Source organism: Carcharhinus amblyrhynchos, chromosome 15 (genome assembly GCF_965287045.1).
Source record: "Carcharhinus amblyrhynchos chromosome 15, sCarAmb.v2.hapA, whole genome shotgun sequence".
Taxonomy (NCBI): Eukaryota; Metazoa; Chordata; class Chondrichthyes; order Carcharhiniformes; family Carcharhinidae; genus Carcharhinus; species Carcharhinus amblyrhynchos.
Genome location: NC_137338.1, coordinates 64,122,896 through 64,143,114, shown reverse-complemented (window position 1 = coordinate 64,143,114; position 20,219 = coordinate 64,122,896). Strand labels below are relative to the sequence as shown.

At 42.1% G+C, this 20,219-nt stretch overlaps 1 protein-coding gene across 7 annotated transcripts in view; it reads left to right on the top strand.

The window, feature by feature from the left end:
• Window positions 1–20,219, top strand: part of rps6ka3a (ribosomal protein S6 kinase a, polypeptide 3a) — a 110,608-nt gene that overhangs the window by 34,607 nt on the left and 55,782 nt on the right. For 6 of the 7 annotated variants that reach the window (XM_080204076.1, XM_080204078.1, XM_080204075.1 and 3 more), the window contains one exon: window positions 13,550–13,669. In XM_080204076.1, coding sequence (XP_080060202.1) covers window positions 13,550–13,669 — 120 coding nt within the window. Of the gene's footprint in view, window positions 1–12,818; window positions 12,978–13,549; window positions 13,670–20,219 lie in introns of all 7 variants that reach the window. The other variant, XM_080204081.1, reaches the window with a different exon arrangement.

The window sequence follows — 20,219 nt, the reverse complement described above, 5'->3', positions numbered from 1 at the left end:
TAAGAACAGGATATGACGCTCAACTCATCAATCAACAGTTCCGATGTGTCATGGTAAAAAACTACACAGACCTATGCATCTACATATTTTGGGACACTATGGCTATGTTAAAATTGCCCTATCAACCTAACTCGCGCATCTTTGGACTGTGGGAGGAAACCCATGCAGGCATAGGGAGAATGTGCATACTCCGCGCAGTCAGTGACCTAAGCCAGGAATCGAACCCAGGTCCCTGGAGCTGTGAAGCAGCTGTGCTAACCACTGTACTACCATGGCGCCCCATAAGACCACCTCATAAGAAAAACATGGGACACGGCAGACAGTGTACCCTTCGTCGTCTAGTACTTCCCCAGAGCGAAGAAGCTATAACATCTTCTCCAGAGCCTTCAACATATCATCAATGAAGACGAATATCTTGTGAAGTCCGCGCTCCTCCACTACTTGCCTTCAAATAACCGTGCAACCTCAAACAGACCATTGTATGCAGCAAACTACCCAACCTTCAACAGAACAGTGACCACAACACCACACAACCCTGCCACAGCAACCTCTGCAAGACGTGCAGGATCATCGACACAGATGCCATCATCTCACGTGAGAACATCATCCATCAGGTACACGGTACATACTCTTGTGACTCGGTCAATATCGTCTACCTGATAAACTACAGGAAAGGATGCCCTGAGGCACGGTACATTAGCGAGACCATGCAGACGCTACGACAACAGATGAATGGACACTGCTCGACAATCACCAGGCAGAAATGTTCCCTTCCTTTCGGAACACTTCAGCAGTTAAGGGCATTCAGCCTCTGATCTTCGGCCTGCACGAGACACCATAACGCAAAATCACTGAGCAGAAACTGATCGCTAAGTTCCACACACGAGGATGGCCTCAACCGGGATATTGGGTTCATGTCATACTACCTGTAACCCTCACGACTGGTCTGGGTTTGCAAAATCTCACTGTCTGGTTGGAGACAATTCACACTTTAACCTGTGCTTAACCCTCCCTCTACTCTGCATCTGTAAAGATTTGATTATTGTTAAGACTCGCACTCCAACCATTATCTTGTAACTGAGTTTGTGTCTGTGTGTGTCCTGTTTGCAAACTGAACTCTTCACTCACCTGATGATGAAGAGGCAATGCTCCGAAAGCTCCTGCTACCAGTAAACCTGTTGGACTTCAACCAGCTATTGTGTGTGCAATTTTTTTTTTGCTGAAGCTGTCTTTCTCCCTCATCTCCTAAATTGACAGATCATATCCTGCTCTTAAGCATTGATTTATATTTGCAGGAACTATGATTCTATGAGCAAAATTATCTAATTCAAAGTGGTCAAAGAAAAGTTTGGCAGTATTAGCAAAAAAGCAGGTTTTATATTGCAGTGTTAACTGGTTGATGATAGGTGGTTGCATCATATTAATTCCTAAACTTAACTTTTTAAAACTGGTTGTCACAGTTTCCATCGCAGGGATGTCCAGTGGAGTCTTGTATTAAAACAAATTATTATTTTCCATTTTGTTATTAGGATGATGGATTAGGATTTTAGTTTTCAAGTCATGCAAGAGAAATTTTTTGTGGCACTGATTGTTTGTTTGCTGAGGGTGTCATTTATCCCAACAAATCAATTCTGCATATTCTGTAAAATGATTATTCTGTATTAAATAACAATCATGCATTACGCTGCCGCCTTAAGGCCAATCCAACCAGTAGCATGTAAGCCCCGTGTTATCGGACAGTATTATGCATTGTGGCAAAGGTATATAAGAACATAAGAAATAGGAGCAGGAGTAGGCCATCTAGCCCTTCGAGCCTGCCCCGCCATTCAATAAGATCATGGCTGATCTGTCGTGGCTCAGTTCCACATTCCCACCCTCTCCCCATAACCCTTAATCCCCTCGCTTATCAAAAACCCATCAACCCGTGTCTTAAAAATATTTAGCGAGGCAGCCTCCACCACTTCAACGGGCAGAGAATTCCAGAGATTCACCGCCCTTTGAGTGAAGAAGTTCCTCCTCAACTCCGTTCTAAACCGCACTCCCCCTTTATCTTGAGGCTGTGCCCCCTAGTTCTACTGCCCTTTCTGAGCGGGAAGAGTCTCTCCACCTCTATCCTATCCATCCCATTCATCATCTTATATGTCTCAATGAGATCTCCCCTCATTCTTCTAAACTCTAACGAGTACAAGTCTAGTTTATTCAGTGTCTCCTCATAGCTCAACCCCCTCAACTCCGGTATCAGCCTAGTAAACTTCCTCTGCACTCCCTCCAAGGCCAAAATATCCTTGCGTAATTGTGGCGACCAAAACTGCACACAGTACTCCAGCTGTGGCCTCACCAATGCCCTATACAGCTGCAGCAAGACCTCCCTACTTTTATATTCAATCCCCCTCGCTATGAAGGCCAGCATCCCGTTCGCCTTCCTGACCACCTGCTACACCTGCAGACTGGGTTTTTGCGACTCATGCACAAGGACCCCGAGGTCCCTCTGCACCGTCGCCTGCTGCAGTTTTTCGCCACGTAAGTAATAGTCCTTCCTACCATTATTCCTACCAAAGTGGACCACCTCGCACTTGCCAACATTAAATTCTATTTGCCAGTTCCTGGCCCATTCGCCCAGCCTACCTAGATCCTTCTGCAGACTCTCCACACCCTCTGCGCAATTTGCCGTTCCACCAATCTTGGTGTCATCAGCAAATTTCGACACCATACACTCGGTTCCCTCCTCCAGATCATCTATATAAATGGTAAATAGCTGAGGCCCCAGCACCGACCCCTGGGGCACTCCACTAGTCACCAACCGCCAATCCGAATAGCACCCGTTAACCCCCACTCTCTGCCTCCTATTTGACAACCAATCCTCTACCCACGCTAACACCCTACCCCCAACTCCATGCCCCCTTACCTTCTTGTGAGGTACCTTGTCAAACGCCTTCTGAAAATCAAGAATGACCACATCCATCGGCTCTCCTCTATCCACCGCCCTAGACACATCCTCATAGAACTCCAATAAATTTGTCAGACATGACTTCCCCTTAACGAAACCGTGCTGCGTCTGCTCTATCAAGCAATTCCCCTCAAGATGCCGCGCTATTTCCTCCTTGATGACGGATTCTAACATTTTACCTACAACAGACGTTAAACTAATAGCAAATTACTGTCATCTCTCAAATAGTACTTTAGTTCGAGTCAGTGGGCCAACCTGTACTGTCTGTGGTGTTTACATGGAACCAAATTCCAAAAACAGCTGTTTGGGGAGGGTGATAGCAGCAAAGATTGTTCTCCAAAGGGAAAAGTGCATATCATAAATCTCGAGCAGCAATAAATAAATAGCTATTCTGGAAATTTTCTCCACATTAGGTCGTTTATTTATCATATTCTGATCTACTCGGCAATAATTTTCTGTAGACTTGCAAATCAGATATTTATTTCACATTTAACTCGTTGAATAACTGTAATGCAAAATCAATAAAGGGTTAAGTTCCCCTCATTGCAGCAGGAATCACAACATGTTAGATCATCAAATTTAGAATTAATTTGACCAACTCTTGCAATTGATGAGGGATTTAAATTTAATGTTATCAGATCTCTTTAATCAAAATAGTCAGTCCCTGTGTCACCAGCACTTGAGTTCAATTTGTTTTTAATCTATACACAAACAAATTTTGAATGAGATTGGCAAATTTTGGGGAATTCTGGGCCAAGACTTTTAGGATGGTGGGATTTCCTATCTTGCTCACTAAGGAGTTGGTGGTTACTGCCTTCCCTGCAGCCTTAACCTTTGCAGCAAGTGTCAGTTGGCTGGAGATGACACTTCTGGCCTTCACTTGGGAGGAACTTCCACTTCCAAGAGCTGATTGGCTGGTGGCTCTCTGTCTCCCCAGCCCAGAATCTGCAGTGGGGAGCCTGAGTCTGGGACCAAGTAAGTTTTGGGAGTCCCTTGGTAGAGCGGGTTGGTGAAGAGACTAGGGGAGCAAAGGAGGACCTGCAGTGACCAGTTGTGTTTTTGGAGGTAGGATAGTGTTACTTTTTGGTCGCTAGTTGACCACTAAAGGGCCTCAGTCAGGGCAAGGACAGGAAGGCTGGCCTTAAATTTTGGCCCTTCATGTGTTGGCCATGTCTCCAGTTTAAAGTGCATAATTGTTCCAAAGCAGCCACTAATTTATGATGGTGACACGATCTTTGGTACTGAAGTTAGTGCATTTTCCATGACCTTCCCCATAAGAGTTTGACGGAGTTCTTCATAAATTTCATTAAAGGGTGTCATACATCATGCCGATAATAAAGCCTCTAACATTTTATTTGTATCAATTTTGTGATAAATTGAGATTCAAGTTTGCCCAGATACCTACTGAATTAGAAAATAGATTAACATACATAACCAATTAAATGAAAATCGAGCACAGTGCAATTTTTTTCATTCACGTGCTAGAGAATTGAAAAATGCCTTTTTTGTTCAAAAATATTGGAATCTATCAAATTAAAAATATTTTGAGGAGGGAGAAAGCAAAAAAGCATCAACAGTCTGCAGTAAGGTTCTTACAAAAGTTATGTATTTTGCAACAGCATTTAAACTTGTCTATAAATTGTCTTCTTGAAAGTTATATTTTCTTCTCTTTTTGTCTGGAAGCCTGTGATGAGAAGTCTCTCTTGTAATTTGGTTGTCATCTGAGTTCTGGATCATTCTTCTATTTCTCGTACGAAAATGCCCATTGGTGACTTGACTTTGCTGAATTGGCCCTTTTTTGGAAAGTTAATCTGGAAGAATTTTGTTTTGCATGCCTGATGTAACTGCAAGTGGGCTTCTCAGTTCAGCTTTTTTAAGTTTCATGATGCTGCCTTATTTTTTGATACTTCTCTGAGATCAGTTTAGTTTAAGACCTCCTGCAAAGGTTGCTATAACGGCACAGGTGTGGGAGCTGTTGCAACTGAGCCAACCCTGTTGAGACATTAATGCTTCGGTCAGTGATCCTTGGTGACAGATGCTCTTGGTAATGTTTTCCTGTTCCACCCGTCTAAATAGTGTGCATAAGACAACTAGTGGTTGCAGCACTATCCTACCATTTGCTTCCTGTAGGTGCAAAAGCTTTTAAAATTAATAAAAGACCTGGTTCTTTTATCTCCAGTACCATTGAGAAGTGGAGAGAAATTATACATCAAGGAACAATGTAGTATTGAAAACTCTGTGCTTTCTATATACTTCACACTAGCCTTATTTATATGGTATCAAATAAAACCTTCAAAATCACTTTGAAACTTGTCACGATTTAAATTGAATCCTTTGCAGCTTTCAGAAACTTGCATGTGTGATGGAAAAGCAATAGCCTTGGTCTGAACATATTTTATGCCTGTCAGAATTTGTCATTTAGAGCTGTAACTTGCACAAAACTTGTTTTTTGTAGGTGGCCATGAACTTTGAAAATGTGGCTTCTACCTATCTCAATTTCAGCAAATCAAATCTTGTGTGTAATTGTTTGAATCTTTCTACAAGATTAAGCATTCTTATTTTTAACTCTTTAATGCATGAGGCATTATGTTTAGACAAAAGTGTTGAATTTAGAATCATAAAAACCATAGTGCAGGAGGAGGCAATTTGGCTCATCAAATCTGGACTGACCACAATCCCAACCAGGCCCTATTCCTGTAAGCCCACATTTGCCTGGCTAATCTCTCTAACCTACACATCCCGGGCCACTAACAGGAAATTTAGCGTGGTCAATCAACCTAATGGTACATCTTTTGGACTGTAGGAGGAAGCCGGAACACCCAGAGGAAACCCCCGCAGACGTGGGGAGAGTGCAAACTCCACACAGTCACTCAAGTTGGGAATCGAACCCAGATCCCTGTGTGGCAGCGGTGCTAACCACTGTACCACCCAATTTGCAAAATAACTTTCCAGATTATGAAGGTTGGGATGACATGTTTTTAGAAAAAAATATTTTCAGGCAGTTCGGATATAAGATCTTACAGAATAATTGAATACGAACAAGGAGCAGTCAATTTAGCCCCTTGATCCTGCTCTGCCATTTAATGAGCTGATCTCGTTTCAGCCTCAACTCCACTTTCTTGCCCATTCATCATAGCGCTTCGATGCATTATTAATTAAAAATCTGTCCACCTTTTAAATCCTGACACACTCGTGGAGTAGTGAGTTCTACAGTCTCAAAACCCTTGAGAGAAGTAATTTCTCCTCATCTATTTTAAACCCACCCCATCCTATAACTGTGACCTCTGTTCTGGATTGCCCTACAGAAGGAAATATCCTCTCTGCGTCTACTTTGTCAATTCCCTTTCTCATTTTGTAAATCTCAATTTGATTTCCTCTGATTCTATTAAACTTCAGGCAATATAGGCCTAAACTATCTAATTACTCTTCGTAAGACAAACCCTTCATAGAATCATAGGATCCCTACAGTGCAGAAGGAGGCCATTTGGCCCATTGAGTTTGCATCGAATCTCTGACAGAGTACTATAATGGTAGTAGCTACTTCGAAAAACCTGGAATGTAAGTTACTTGGCTCTATCTCTACTATCTTGTAGGTGAGGACATGCACTGTGTAGTTGTGGCTTTATCTTGTTATCCATTTTACCCCAATCTCTAAAACACCCTTTTATTATTTGTATCTTAAATCAAACCCCGTGAAGGTGAAAGTTGTAGCTTCCAACAGATGTGAAAGTAGTGCAATCATTTGTTGGATTTGTGAACAGTTTAGCAAAATTGCTGCCTGATTTGTCACTAGTGTGAGCCATTATGCCAGTTCACTGGCAAGAACGTGCAGTAGTATTGGGGCACAGAAGAAGCAGCATTCGCTAATATCAAATACTAGTGATGACAACGAAGAAGTCATTGAGGAAGTCAATTAGGAACCTGTTTTGCTGGTTTATTGATGCCAGCAAAACAGGTCTTGGAGCAACCTTAATGCAGCAAGGACAACCAGTTGCATTTGTATGCATAGCATTACCAAAACTAAATGTTATGCTCAGGTTGAGAAAGAATCCCTGACTATTGTTCTTGTGAGCATTTTCATCAGTACCTGCTTAGGAGAGACAAGGTTACAATGGAGTCTGACCTCAAGCCACTTCAAAACATTTTCCTCAAACTGCTACTTTCTGCTCCAGTGTGCCTGCAACAAATGTTGCTTTGTTTGCAGAGATATAATCTGGATATGACTTACAAGAAAGGGAAACAGATGCACATCACTGACGTGCAGCACTCCCTCTGTTTCAGCATCCTTTCAATGTGAAATTTTCCAGGTTCACTGTGAGGTAGCAGCTAGACATGCACTGGAAGTCATTAATCCAACTGAATCATTGAATCTGACAGATGCTGTGCTCAAATCAAACTACCCAACAGGATGCAACACTTGCAATTGCTGTACCAAGTAATGATGAAAGGATGGCCTGAGGGAATCAAGGATGCATCTATATTGGGCGTAGAGATGAATTAACAGCCCAAAATGGCATCTTGTACAAATAAAATAGTAATTAAGCCTGAGGAGGTTGGAGATGCAGAAGCACATCCATGCAAGCCATAATGCTCTCATGGCTTAACATGAGCAAATAAACTAAGGACCACATCAGCTAATGTAGTGCTGGTAACACCTAGTCACTGATGATGCATGATATTCGAACTCTTATCTGCTATAGATTCAATCAATGCAAGAGATTTTTGACCATTACCATAGTCAAGTTTAACTCAGCTGGTCACAGAACAATGTCACAATCTGGCTGAACAAGACATTCTTCTAACCCCAGAAAAGAAAAATAAATGATCTGTGAGCAGGGACCATTTTTAGGTTTGTCCCTGTGAAGATGCATTGGACAGCTGTGATCTTTGACAAGTCTTGTAAATGCCTCATCGCCTTGATCAGCATTGATTACAATTCTGAAATCTTTGGTTTGGCAAACACTGATATTAGCTGTGCTTAAATTTTTGCAGCATGTTACATTCCTTCCACCAATGTTTGTGTGGAGTTTGCACGTTCTCCCCGTTTTTGTGTGGGTTTCCTCACATTGTCCAAAGATGTGCAGGTTAGGTGGATTGGCCAGGCTGCATTTACCCTAGCTAGTTCCCATGACACTAAGGGGCAATACAATGAGGTTATGGGGATAAGGCCTACGATTGTGGTCAGTGCAGGTCTGAAATGACCTGCACTGTAGGATTCTAATGTAGGACTGCTACTATTCGGGTAAGTGTTCTCCAAGGTGGCCTTCATAACACGACAACACAGAATTGCTGAACAGAAACTGACAGCCAATTCCGCACACAAAAGGATGGCCTCATCCGGGATCTTGGGTTCATGTCACACTATCTGTAACTCTTACAACTTGCCGAGGCTTGCAAAGTCTCACTAAATGCACTGTCGGGAGACAATACGCATCTCTTTAACCTGTGTTTGGCCCTCTCTCCACTCACATTATCTGTACCTTTAAGACTTAATTACTTGTAAAGACTCCCATTATCTTGTAAACTCAGTTTGTGGCTGTAGATGCCCTGTTTATGAACACAACTCTTCACTCACCTGAAGAAGGAGTGATACTCCGAAAGCTTGTGCTACCAGATAAACCTGTTGGAATTTAACCTGGTGTTGTGAGACTTGTCACTCTGCTTACCCCAGTCCAACACCGGCATCTCCACATCATTGTTCCTAATACCAGGTGAAGCTCAAACTTCAGTTGAATCGAAGTTAAGAAATCCATTCTTGATTGAGTCTCAATTCTTCACAGCCTTGCATCACTATGAAGCTTGCTGTTCTGGCAATATCTAAAGAATGGCCAAATGTTTGGCCCTTCCTGACATGTACAAGTTAGCATGGAAGTATCACTGGGGTGGCTGTTATAAGATTTTAACCAGTCAGATGATTTTGCTGCTAAAAGGAAAGTATCTGGTATTTTCAGTTTATTTGTAAGTTATGAGATTGCTTTTTTTATTAAGGTTTTATACTATGTTTTTAATTCTAGAAATGTTTTACTTTGGTGCCTTTTGAAGAACAATGTTTTGTCCAATGTCCACTTTCATTGTGGCAGAAGTGGAAACTTGTATTGCAAATTATAGAATTTTGCACACTTGTCCAAATAGAATCCCTTTAATTCCAAACTGAAATGGGCAGTAAGGATGCATAACCTTCTTTAGCTCCTTTGAGATCCAAGATCAAATTGTGGGGTGTTTTCAAGGCAGAAAGGAGTGGACCCTGGTTTCAACTGAACTGATTCTCAGCATTAGAAGGAAGCCAGTCTCTCAGAAGGCCTGTTTTTTATAAAGCACGTGATATTTTTAGGCTTGGAATTATTGGAATGTTTTACCTGGATCTATGTAAGACAACTTTCTTCCTTGCTTACTGTAATTGGTTCATGGAGAAGCGAGTTGTTGCACTGAAATTCTTTGTGCCAAATGATGGAATTGGCATTTAGTTGAATATTGTGTGGGGTCTTGATGGCCACTCATATGCTGCCTATCCACTATGTAATTGTGACAAGCTGATGGTGGCTCAATGACCAGCTGATCTCACTATTTTGTTTAGGTAGGGAACAATGAGTGGGGTGAGGGAGGGAAAGCCTGTATGTTAATATTTAATAATGGAGAAGCGTGGCAATGAGTCAGTACCCATTGGTGGTGGGCAGCCTGCTCAAATGGTACCCATTCACTAATGTAACAACTCATTTGTTCCATCACTAGCACATTGTAGCTGCAGTGTCGACCATATATAAGATGTACTGTAATAATGCGCTTCAACACCTTCCAAATCTGTGACTGCTGTCAACTGGAGGGACAGCCGTATAGAATGACCATCTTAAGAAGTTCCTTCCAAATTACACGTCATCCTGACTTGGAAATATATAGTCACAGGGACAAATCCTGCAACTCCCTTCTTAATCATAGCACTATGCCACTGTTTTCCCCAATGTGCGTTGAAAATTCCCACTTAAGGCCTGTAAAGGGATGAAGCTGTGTTAAATGATTGGGTAGAAATTTGGCAGATGTAGCATAATGAGAAAAAATGTGAATAGGAGAAATCGGAGCAAAAATTAAATATGTTGGCCTTGTATCCACAGGGGTTTAGAAGAATGAGAAGTGACCTTCTTGAAAGAACAAGTGAATGCTGAGAGAGTTTCCTCTTCGGGGAGACAGGGATACCATAGAATCATTGCAAATTATAGCTCAGAAACAGGCCTTTTGGCCCTTGTCTGTGCCGAACCATTTTTTTTGCCTAGACCCACTGACCTGCACTTGGATCATATCCCTCCACACCCCTCATCCATGAACCTGTCCAAGTTTTTCTTAAATATTAAATGTGACCCCCCATTTACCACTTTATCCGGCAGCTCACCACTCCCACCACACTCTGCGTGAAGAAGCCCCCCCATAATATTCCCTTTAAACTTTTCTCCTTTCACCCTTAACCCATGCCCTCTGGTTTTTTTCTCCCCTAGCCTCAGTGGAAAAAGCCTGCTTGCATTCACTCTATCTATACCCATCAAAATCTTATACATCTCTATCAAATCTCCCCTCATCTACATGCTAGGGAATAAAGTCCTAACCTATTCAATCTCTCTGTAACTCAGCTTCTTAAGTCCTGGCAACATCCTTGTGAACCTTCTCTGCACTCTTTCAACCTTATTTACATCCTTCCTGTAATTAGGTAACCAAAACTGTACACAATACTCTAAATTCAGCCCCACCAATGCCTTATATAACCTTACCATAGCACTCCAACTTTTATACTCGATACTCCGATTTATAAAGGCCAGTGTACCAAAAGCACTCTTTACGACACTATCCACCTGTGATGTCACTTTTAGGGAATTATACACCTGTATTCCCAGATCCCTCTGTTCAACTGCACTCTTCAGAGTCCTTCAATTTAGCCTGTACGTTCTACTTTGGTTTGTCCTTCCAAAGTGCAATACCTCACACTTATCTGCGTTAAATTCCATTTGCTGTTTTTCAGCCCATTTTTCTAGTTGGTCCAAGTCCCTCCGCAAGCTTTGAAAACCTTTCTCACTGTCCACTACACCTCCAATCTTTTGCATCATCAAATTTGCTGATCCAATTTACCACATTGTCATCCAGATCATTGATTTAGATGATAAACAACAATGGACCCAACACCGATCCCTGTGGCACTCCATGAGTCACAGGCCTCTACTCAGAAGCAATCCTTCACAACCACTCTCTGGCTTCTTCCATTGAGCCAGTGTCTAATTCAATTTACTACCTCTCCATCTATACCTAGCGGCTGAACCTTCCTAACTAACCTCCTATGAGGGACCTTGTCAAAGGCGTTGCTGAAATCCAGGTAGACAACATCCACCTTTCCTTCATCCACTTTCCTGGTGACCTCCTCGAAAAACTCTTAGATTGGTCAAACGTGATCTACCACGCACAAAGCCACATTGACTGTCCCTAATAGTACCTGTTTATCCAAATATTTGTAGATCCTATCCCTTATCACACCTTCCAATAACTTGCCAACCACCAACGTCAAACATACTGGCCTGTAATTTCCCAGATTTCTTTTGGAACCTTTTTTAAACAACATGAGCCACCCTCCAATCATCCGGCATCTCCCCTGTGAATACTGACATTTTAAATATGTCTGCCAGGGCCCCTCAACACTAGCCTCCCTCAAGGTCCGTGGGAATACCCTGTCTGGTCCTGGAGATTTATCCACTCTGATTTGCCTCAAGACAGTCAGCACCACCACCTCTTTAATCTGTAAAGGTTCCGTGACCTCCCTACCTGTTTGCCCAATTTCCGTAGACTCCATGCCCATTTCCTCAGTAAATACAGATGCAAAAAACCCATTTAGTATCTTTCCCCCATCTCGTTTGGTTCCATACACAGTCTACCACTCTCCTCTTGAAGAGGACCAATTTTATCCCTCACTATCCTTTTGCTCCTAACATACCTATGGAAGCTCTTTGGATTTTCCATCACTCTGTCTGCCAAAGCAGACTTTGCACGTTATTCTCCCCATCATTGTAATCTGAAGTTTTCGTTCTCTCCTTTTGTCCCTCTCCCAGTTTCTGTTCCCTTTCTTTCATCCCATCCTTTCATGTTTTGCTGACTTCTCTCTGTCCAAATGCGTTAGAACAAGTTTTTTATTTTGCAGTTAACAACTTGTAAGTATTAAATACAGCCTTCCCTATAGCAGGAGCACTTTATGATATATTCCAGAAAATGAATCACTTGCTAACCTATGAAGTTGTATAATAATTTAATTATCTGCAGTGCCTGACCTTCTGCTGACTCTCTTGAATCGTTGTCTGCTCAGAGCAGTATTTATGGTATTTTCTGAAAACTTGCAACTTCGGTGGGTGTGTTTTTCCAGTAAATGCATTGGGCAAGCTGACTGTTTTTGCTAAGTACCACCTCATTGGCAAGATTTAATGATGATTTAGGTGAAACAATGAACTTCTCTGACAGCCTAATAGATAAAAGGAATGCCATGCGGCACTAAAATGAATAAGCCAGAGGACTTGAAATCAAAAGAGGAGGGCTGAAATATTCGGCCTGGCAACATCTATGGAGAGAGAAACTGAGATGATGTTTTGAGTAAATATGCCTCTTCAATTCTGAAGAAGTCCCCTTAGATGGGAAACATTCACTGTTTCTCTCTCCACAGATGCTGTCAGACCTGCTGAATATTTACAGCACTTGGTGGAAATCTGAAATAAAAATAGCAAGTGCTATAAATATTCAGCAGGTCTGGCAGCATCTGTGGAGAGAGAAACAGCTAATGTTTCCCACCGAAGGGGACTCTTCAGAATTGAAGAGACATATTTAACACACACTGTTTCTGTTTCTCTCTCCACAGATGCTACCTCTACTGCAAGGATCCAAGAAAACAAATGACTAGCCATCAAAAGAACAAATGTTTGGGGTTGTATCCTTCAAAACTACAATTCAGTCCTGCAAGAAGCCTAAAATTAGATTAAGAGACATTCCACCTGTTCCATAACTACCACCTAGGAAGGTATCTATATGGGGCAATTGTCACACTGGGTAAATATTGCAGCTTAGAATTAATTACTGCAAACAACAATCCTTGCTGTTTGCTCCTACCGGTGTGCTCATCTCTTAAAATCTGTGGTACTTTATTTGTCACTGCAGGTTCTGGAATGGAAGAAGATAGGCAATTCTGAGGAATAGTTTTCACTCTCAATCCTGCAGATGCCATTCCACCTATCTGATGGATGAATGGGTGGCAAACTAATTTGTTTCAATTCAGCTGCAGGCCAAGCAAACTTGCATGTTCTGAGGGTTTATATGGTCTCAGTAAAAGCTGTGTGGTATCAGCTATTTCCAGCATCTGATTTCACTCAATTTTTCAAGGCAGGCTGTGGTCCTGCACATCATTGAGAATAACTACCCCAAATTCTTGACTACCCTTGAGTATTTCTATTTATGTAGATATAGCCTATAAGACATTTGCAAAATGTATATTTTTCTTTGTAGAGTTTGGAAATCTGCATTGACTTTGAATAAGCATTTGATATGTTATAAAGATGAATATTTTTCTTCTCTTCCCCCACCCCTGTCCTTCAGCAAGATCAAGAAAATGAACAGGAGATACCAATTACGTGCCTTGTGAAAGAAGGCTGTGAAAAAGCTGACCCTTCACAGTTTGAGTTACTTAAAGTTCTGGGACAAGGGTCATTTGGAAAGGTATGTCTTTTAAAAGATGAAATGTACGACATATTTGATCAGTACTGAAATATTAATTAGATTTTTTAATATAAATGTATAGAATAATACTCTGATATTTTTGTTATGAAGTATTGCGTTTTTCAATATTTAACGATCTAGCAAATTTTACTGGCTCTCAGGATCATCAGTGAGGCTGCCACTCTGCTAAAGTTACTTTTTAACCTCCAATTTTGCTGATTGGCTGGCTCGCTAGCAAGTAATGGTGTCTTATGTAGTCTGGTAGCACTATAGCGAGAGAAAGCGTTATTAACATTTTGAGTCCAATACGACTTCCTCAGAGCTAGATAATTTCTGCTGTTGCTGTCTTGACCAATGTGGCAACATAATTTTTCATTTTCTTAAATTCCTATGTTTTTTCCAAATCCTTCTGATCTTGTCCTTCCATATCTGAAGTCCTCTAGTCCAACAATCTTCAAAGATCTCTTCACTCCAATTCTAGTCTGTTGTGCAACTCCAAATGTTGCACTATTGATAGCCTTCATCCTCTTGGACCCAAACTCTGGAATTTCCTTCCTAACTCATTCCTCCTTTCTATCTCTTTCTGCTTTCAGTCACTTCTTTAAATTTATCTAATTGACCAAGCTTTTTGTCATCTGTTCTTGTGTGACACTTTTTTTAAAACATTCCTGTGAGGCAGCTTGGGATGTTTTATGATATTAGTGCTGTATAAATGTGAGCTGTTGTAATCAAAACGGATGTGATATAACGTGCAGCCAAAATGTTATACAAATTTCAAAAGCAGCATTTTTATTAAGAGGCTTACACATACTAGTGTGCTTACTTTATCCAGCTCTAATTAAGTTCTAACTGCCTGCATCAACGGAGGACATTGAGATTAATGTTTTGGACCAGTTTTATCACAATTTACAACTTGCTACTAGAATCTTGATTATTATGTGGGTCTATTTTTTTGAAGCCCAGACTGCTAAATTTATTAATTCGTTAGAATTCTCATCTTAAAACAGCTATGGGTGCTCAGTTGTGGAATATATTCAATAAGAAGTCTCTCAACACCAGGTTAAAGTCCAACAGGTTTATTTGGTAGCAAAAGCCACAGGCTTTCAGAGCGCTGCCCCTTCGTCAGGTAAGTGTTCACAAACAGGGCATATAAAGACACAAACTCAATTTACAAAGTAATGATTGGAATGCGAGTCTTTACAGGTAATCCAGTCTTAAAGGTACAGTCAATGTGAGTAGAGAGAGCATTAAGCACAAGTTAAAGAGATGTGTATTGTCTCCAGACAGGAGAGTTGGTGAGATTTTGCAAGCCCAGGCAAGTCGTGGGGGTTACAGGTAGTGTGGCATGAACCCAAGATCCTGGTTGAGGCTGTCCTCGTGCAGATTTTGGCCATCAGTCTCTGCTCAGCAACTCTGCTGTTATCGTGAAGGCCGCCTTGGGAAATGCTTGCCTGAAGATCAGAGATCAGGGGCCGAATGTCCGTGACTGCTGAAGTGTTCCCCAAGAGGAAGAAAACACTCTTGCCTGGTGATTGACAGGCGGTGTTCATTCATCCATTGTCATAGTGTCTGCATGGTCTCCCCAATGTACCATACCTTGGGACATCCTTTTCACAGCATATCAGACAGACAATGTTGTTCAAGCTCCAAGGGTATGTACCGTGTACCTGGTGGATGGTGTTCTCAGCCAAGATGATGGCATCTGTGTCAACGATCTGGCATGTCTTGCAGAGGTTGCTGTAACACGGTTGTATGGTGTGGCAGGGTTGGACCAGGAGCACTCCTTGTCACAATGGATGTCTCGGCACTCTACACTAGCAACCCCCTCTGGCATTGCTGCAACTGCCTCAGTACTCAGTACCAACAACCAGTTTCCAGATGCAATTTTACAACTCATCCACTTCATCCTGGACCACAATGCCTTCACCTTCGACAATCAGTTCTTCATCCAGACACACAACAGCCATGGGGACCAAATTTGCACCTCAATATGCCAACACTTTCATGCACAAGTTCAAACAAGACCTCTTCACCGCACAGGACTTTCAACCAATGCTATACATTAGATACGTTGATGTTTTCTTCCTTTGGACTCATGGTGAACGATCACAGAAAATACTATATGATGACATCAAGTTCCATCCCACCATCAGACTCACCATGGACTATTGTCCGGAATTGGTTGCATTCTTGGGGAGACACGTCACCATCAAGGACAGTCACCTCAGTACTTCACTGTACCCAGATCCATGGATAACTTCACGATGATCCACTTTTCCAGCTTCCACCCTAAACACATTAAAGAAGCCATCCCCTACAGACAAGCCCTCTGTACACACAGAATCTGCTCAAGTGAGGAGGATCACAACAGACGCCTGCAGACGGTGAAAGATGCCCTCATAAGAACAGGATATGGTGCCCAATTCATCGATCGACAGTTGCGATGCACCACAGTGAAAAACCGCACCAACCTCAGAAAACAAACACAGGACAGAGTACCCCAGAGCAGAGAAGCTATGACATCTTCTCAAGAGCCTTCAACATGTCATTGATGAAGACGAATATCTTGCCAAGGCCATCCCCACACCCCCACTTCTTGCCTTCAAATAACTGCACAACCTCAAACAGCAAACTATCCAGCCTTCAGGAGGACAGTGACCACGGCACCACACAACCCTGCCAAGCAACCTCTGCAAGACGTGCTGGATCATTACACGGATGCCACCATCTCACATGAGAACACCATCCACCAGGTGCATGGTACATACTCTTGCAACTCGGCCAATGTCGTCCACCTGATACACTGCAGGAAGGGATGTCCCGAGGCACGGTTCGTTGGGGAGACCACGCAGACGCCACAACAATGAATGAGTGAACACCGCTCGACAATCACCAGGCAAGAGTGTCCTCTTCCTGCTGAGGAACCCATCAGCGGTCACTGGCATCTGTCCTCTGATCCAGCTGGGATCTCGGGTTCATGTCACACTATGTGTAACCCCTACAACTTGCCTGGGTTTGCAAAATCTCACTTACTGTCCTGTCTGGAGACGGTACACATCTCTTTAACCTGTGCTTAATGCTCTCTCCACTCACGTCGTCTGTACCTTTTTTTTTAAGACTTGTTTACCTGTAAAGATTTGCATTCCAACCATTATTTTGTAAATTGAGTTTGTGCCTTTATATGCCCTGTTTGTGAACAGAACTCCCACTCACCTGACAAAGGGGCAGTGCTCCAAAAGCTAGTGGTTTTTCTAATCAAGTAAACTTGTTGGACTTTAACCTGGTGTTGTGAGGCTTATCAAGACAACACAATGCGTTTATCCAGCACTAACTTGAGTTCCTAACTGACAGGATCTTTGAGCACATTAAAGTTGTTAAGGGAGAGGAACTACCAGGGAGCATTTTCCCCCCCTGTAAACATACTTCTAGAAGCATTGACTATGATGTGGCAGCAACTCTTTGTTTTTTTCTTTTTGCATTTCAGAAAATAGTTAGATTTGCTTGTGTTCATGTAGCTGTGGGTTATTGGAGAAGATTTTCCTTCTAAAGTGACATTAATCTCTTGATTAATCTGGAGGAAACTAATTTTTTTCTTGCAGTTGATGGAAGCTCGTTCCCTTTAGTTGTCAGTTACTTCGGAAATAATGTGAACATCTGGTGTTTTTTTTTCATTTTCTGTACTGTTAAAACTTCTAGAAAAGGTTGAAAGTCTTATTCAAAATACAATTTCTCTGCAGAAAAGCTTGTAAGTAGTAAAAGGCCTTGAACTTGGACTCAGATTGAATTTTGACAATACTGAAGTAAATCAACCCTTAGACCTTGGTCATCCAGATTACCATTCATATGTGCAGAGAAAGCTAGAAACTAAGCATGAATACGAAAGCTTTAGTTTGCATTACTATTTCAAGTACTGTAGAGAGAGAGAGAGAGTGTGGAATCTGATTCTGCACTGCATAAGAGCACAGGACATAAGCAGGAATAGGTCACGCATTCCTTCAGGCTTGGTCCAACATTCAGTGAGATCAAGGGTGAAAATTTACCTCCTGTTTCCTGCCTTTTGTGTGCTCAGAACCTTATAATGGAACCATATAGCATAGAGGAAAGACATTTGGTCCATTATGTTCTTTCCAGCTCTCTGTCAGGGTAACTCAGATTGTCCCATTTGCATGCTTTTCTCCATAGCCCCACAAATTTTACTGTTTTAATAATTATTCAATTTCCCTTTAAAAGCCATGATTCAGTCTGTCTCTGTTACACTCAGGCAGTGCGTTCCAGATGCTAACTGTTCATTACATAAACAAGATTTTGCTCCTGTCGCTTTTAGTCCTTTCACCATTTGCCTTAAATTGGTGTATTCTGGTTCTCCACCCTTCCATCAAGGGGAACATTAACTACTCTGACCATTATTTTGAATACCTGTCAAATGATCTGTTATTAATGTCAGTCTTGAATATGTTTAGCAACTGAGCATCCACGCTGTGTGGGGTTGACGATTTCAAAGGTAAATGATCCTCTGAGAAAGCATGTCCCTCTGCATGTTAATCCCAAATGGCCATCCCCTTATCTTGAGACTGAAGTGATGAATTGTCAAATTGTCAAACCAAAGCAAAAGTGAATTAGCTGAAGGGAACCAGAGAGTAGAGCCAGTAAGACCCAGAGAAACAGCAGGCAAGGTGGGGCTGCTAATCAGAGGGTCTAGTGGACTGAAGTGCATCTGTTTCAATGCAAGAATTGTAACAAGTAAGACAGATGAACTTAGAACTTGAATTAGTACTAGGAACTACAGTGTTGTTGCCATTGTGAGACTTAAGGGAAGGACAGGAATGGCAGCTTGACGTTCCAGGATATAGATGTTTCAGGCGGGATAGAGGGGGATGTAAAAGGGGTTGGGGAGTTGCACTGGTTCAGGAGAATATCACGGAGGACACCTCGGAGGGCTCATACAGCAAAGCAATAAGGGTAGAGCTCAGAATAGGAAAGGTATAGTCACGATGTTGGAGGTTTACTGTAGGCTATTCAACTACCAGCGGGAGATAGAGGTACAGATATATAGGTAGATTTTGGCATGGTGTAAAAGTAACAGGGTTGTTGTAGTGGGAGATTTTAACTTCCCCTATATTGATTGGGGCTCACTCAGTGCTAGGGGCATGAATGGGGCTGAGTTTGTAAGGAGCATCCAGGAGGGCTTCTTGAAACAGTATGTAGATAGTCCAATTAGGGAAGGGGCCATACTGGACCTGGTGTTGGGGAATGAGCCCAGCCAGGTGGTTGATGTTTCAGTAGGGAAGCAGTTCAGGAACAGTGACCACAATTCAGTAAGCTTTAAGGTACTGATGGACAAAGATTAAGTGCAGTCCTTAAGTTAGGTGTTAAATTGGGGGAAGGCTAATTATAACAATATTAGGCAGGAACTGAAGAACGTAGATTGGGGCCAATGTTTGAGAGCAAATCAACATCTGGCATGTGGGAGGCTTTCAAGTGTAAGTTGATAGGGATTCAAGACTGGCACATTACTGGAAGGATGAAGGATAAGTCATAGTCATAGAGGTTTACAGTATGGAAACAGGCCTTTGGCCCAGTTTGTCCACGCTGCTCTTATTAATTTGTTTAAATCCCTAAGCTAATTCCAATTGTCCACATTTGGCCTTATCCCTCTACCCATCGTACCCATGTAACTATCTAAATGCTTTTTAGAAGATAAGATTGTATCTGCCTCCTCTTCTACCTCTGGCAGCTTGTTCCAGACACTCAGCACCCTCTGTGAAAAAATTGCCCCTCTGGACACTTTTGATCTCTCCCCTCTCACCTTAAACCTATGTCCTCTAGTTTTAGACTCCCCTAACTTTGGGAAAAGATATTGACCATCTACCTTGTCTACGTCCCTCATTTTTTTTCTAGATCTCTAAGGTCATTCCTCTGAGGGAAAAAAAAAGTCCCAGTCTATTCAGCCTCTCCTTATAGCTCAATCCATCAAATCCCGGTAGCATTCTAGTAAATCATTTCTGCGCTCTTTCTAGTTTAATAATATCCTTTCTATAATAGGGTGACCAGAATTGCACACAGTATTCCAAGTGTAGCCTTACCAATGTCTTGCACAACTTCAGCAAGACATCCCAACTCCTGTATTCAGTGTTCTGACCGATGAAACCAAGCATGCCGTATGCTGCCTTCACCATTCTGTCGACCTGTGACTCCACTTTCAAGGATCTATGAACATGTACCCCTAGATCTCTTTGTTCTGTAACTCTCCCCAACGCCCAACCATTAACTGAGTAAGTTCTGCGCTGGTTCAACCTACCAAAATGTATTACCTCACATTTGTCTAAATTAACTTCCATCTGCCATTCGTCAGCTCACTGTCCCAATTGATCAAGATCCCACTGCGGTTGGATAACAAGAGATGTTGTGAGCCTAGTCAAAGAGAAAAAGGAAGCATTTGCCAAAGCTAGGAGTCTGGGAATACATGAAGCAAGTGTAGAATAGGAGGAAAGTAGAAAGAAACTTAAGCAAGGAGTAATGAGGGTTAAAAGGCATTAGCCGGCGGGATTAA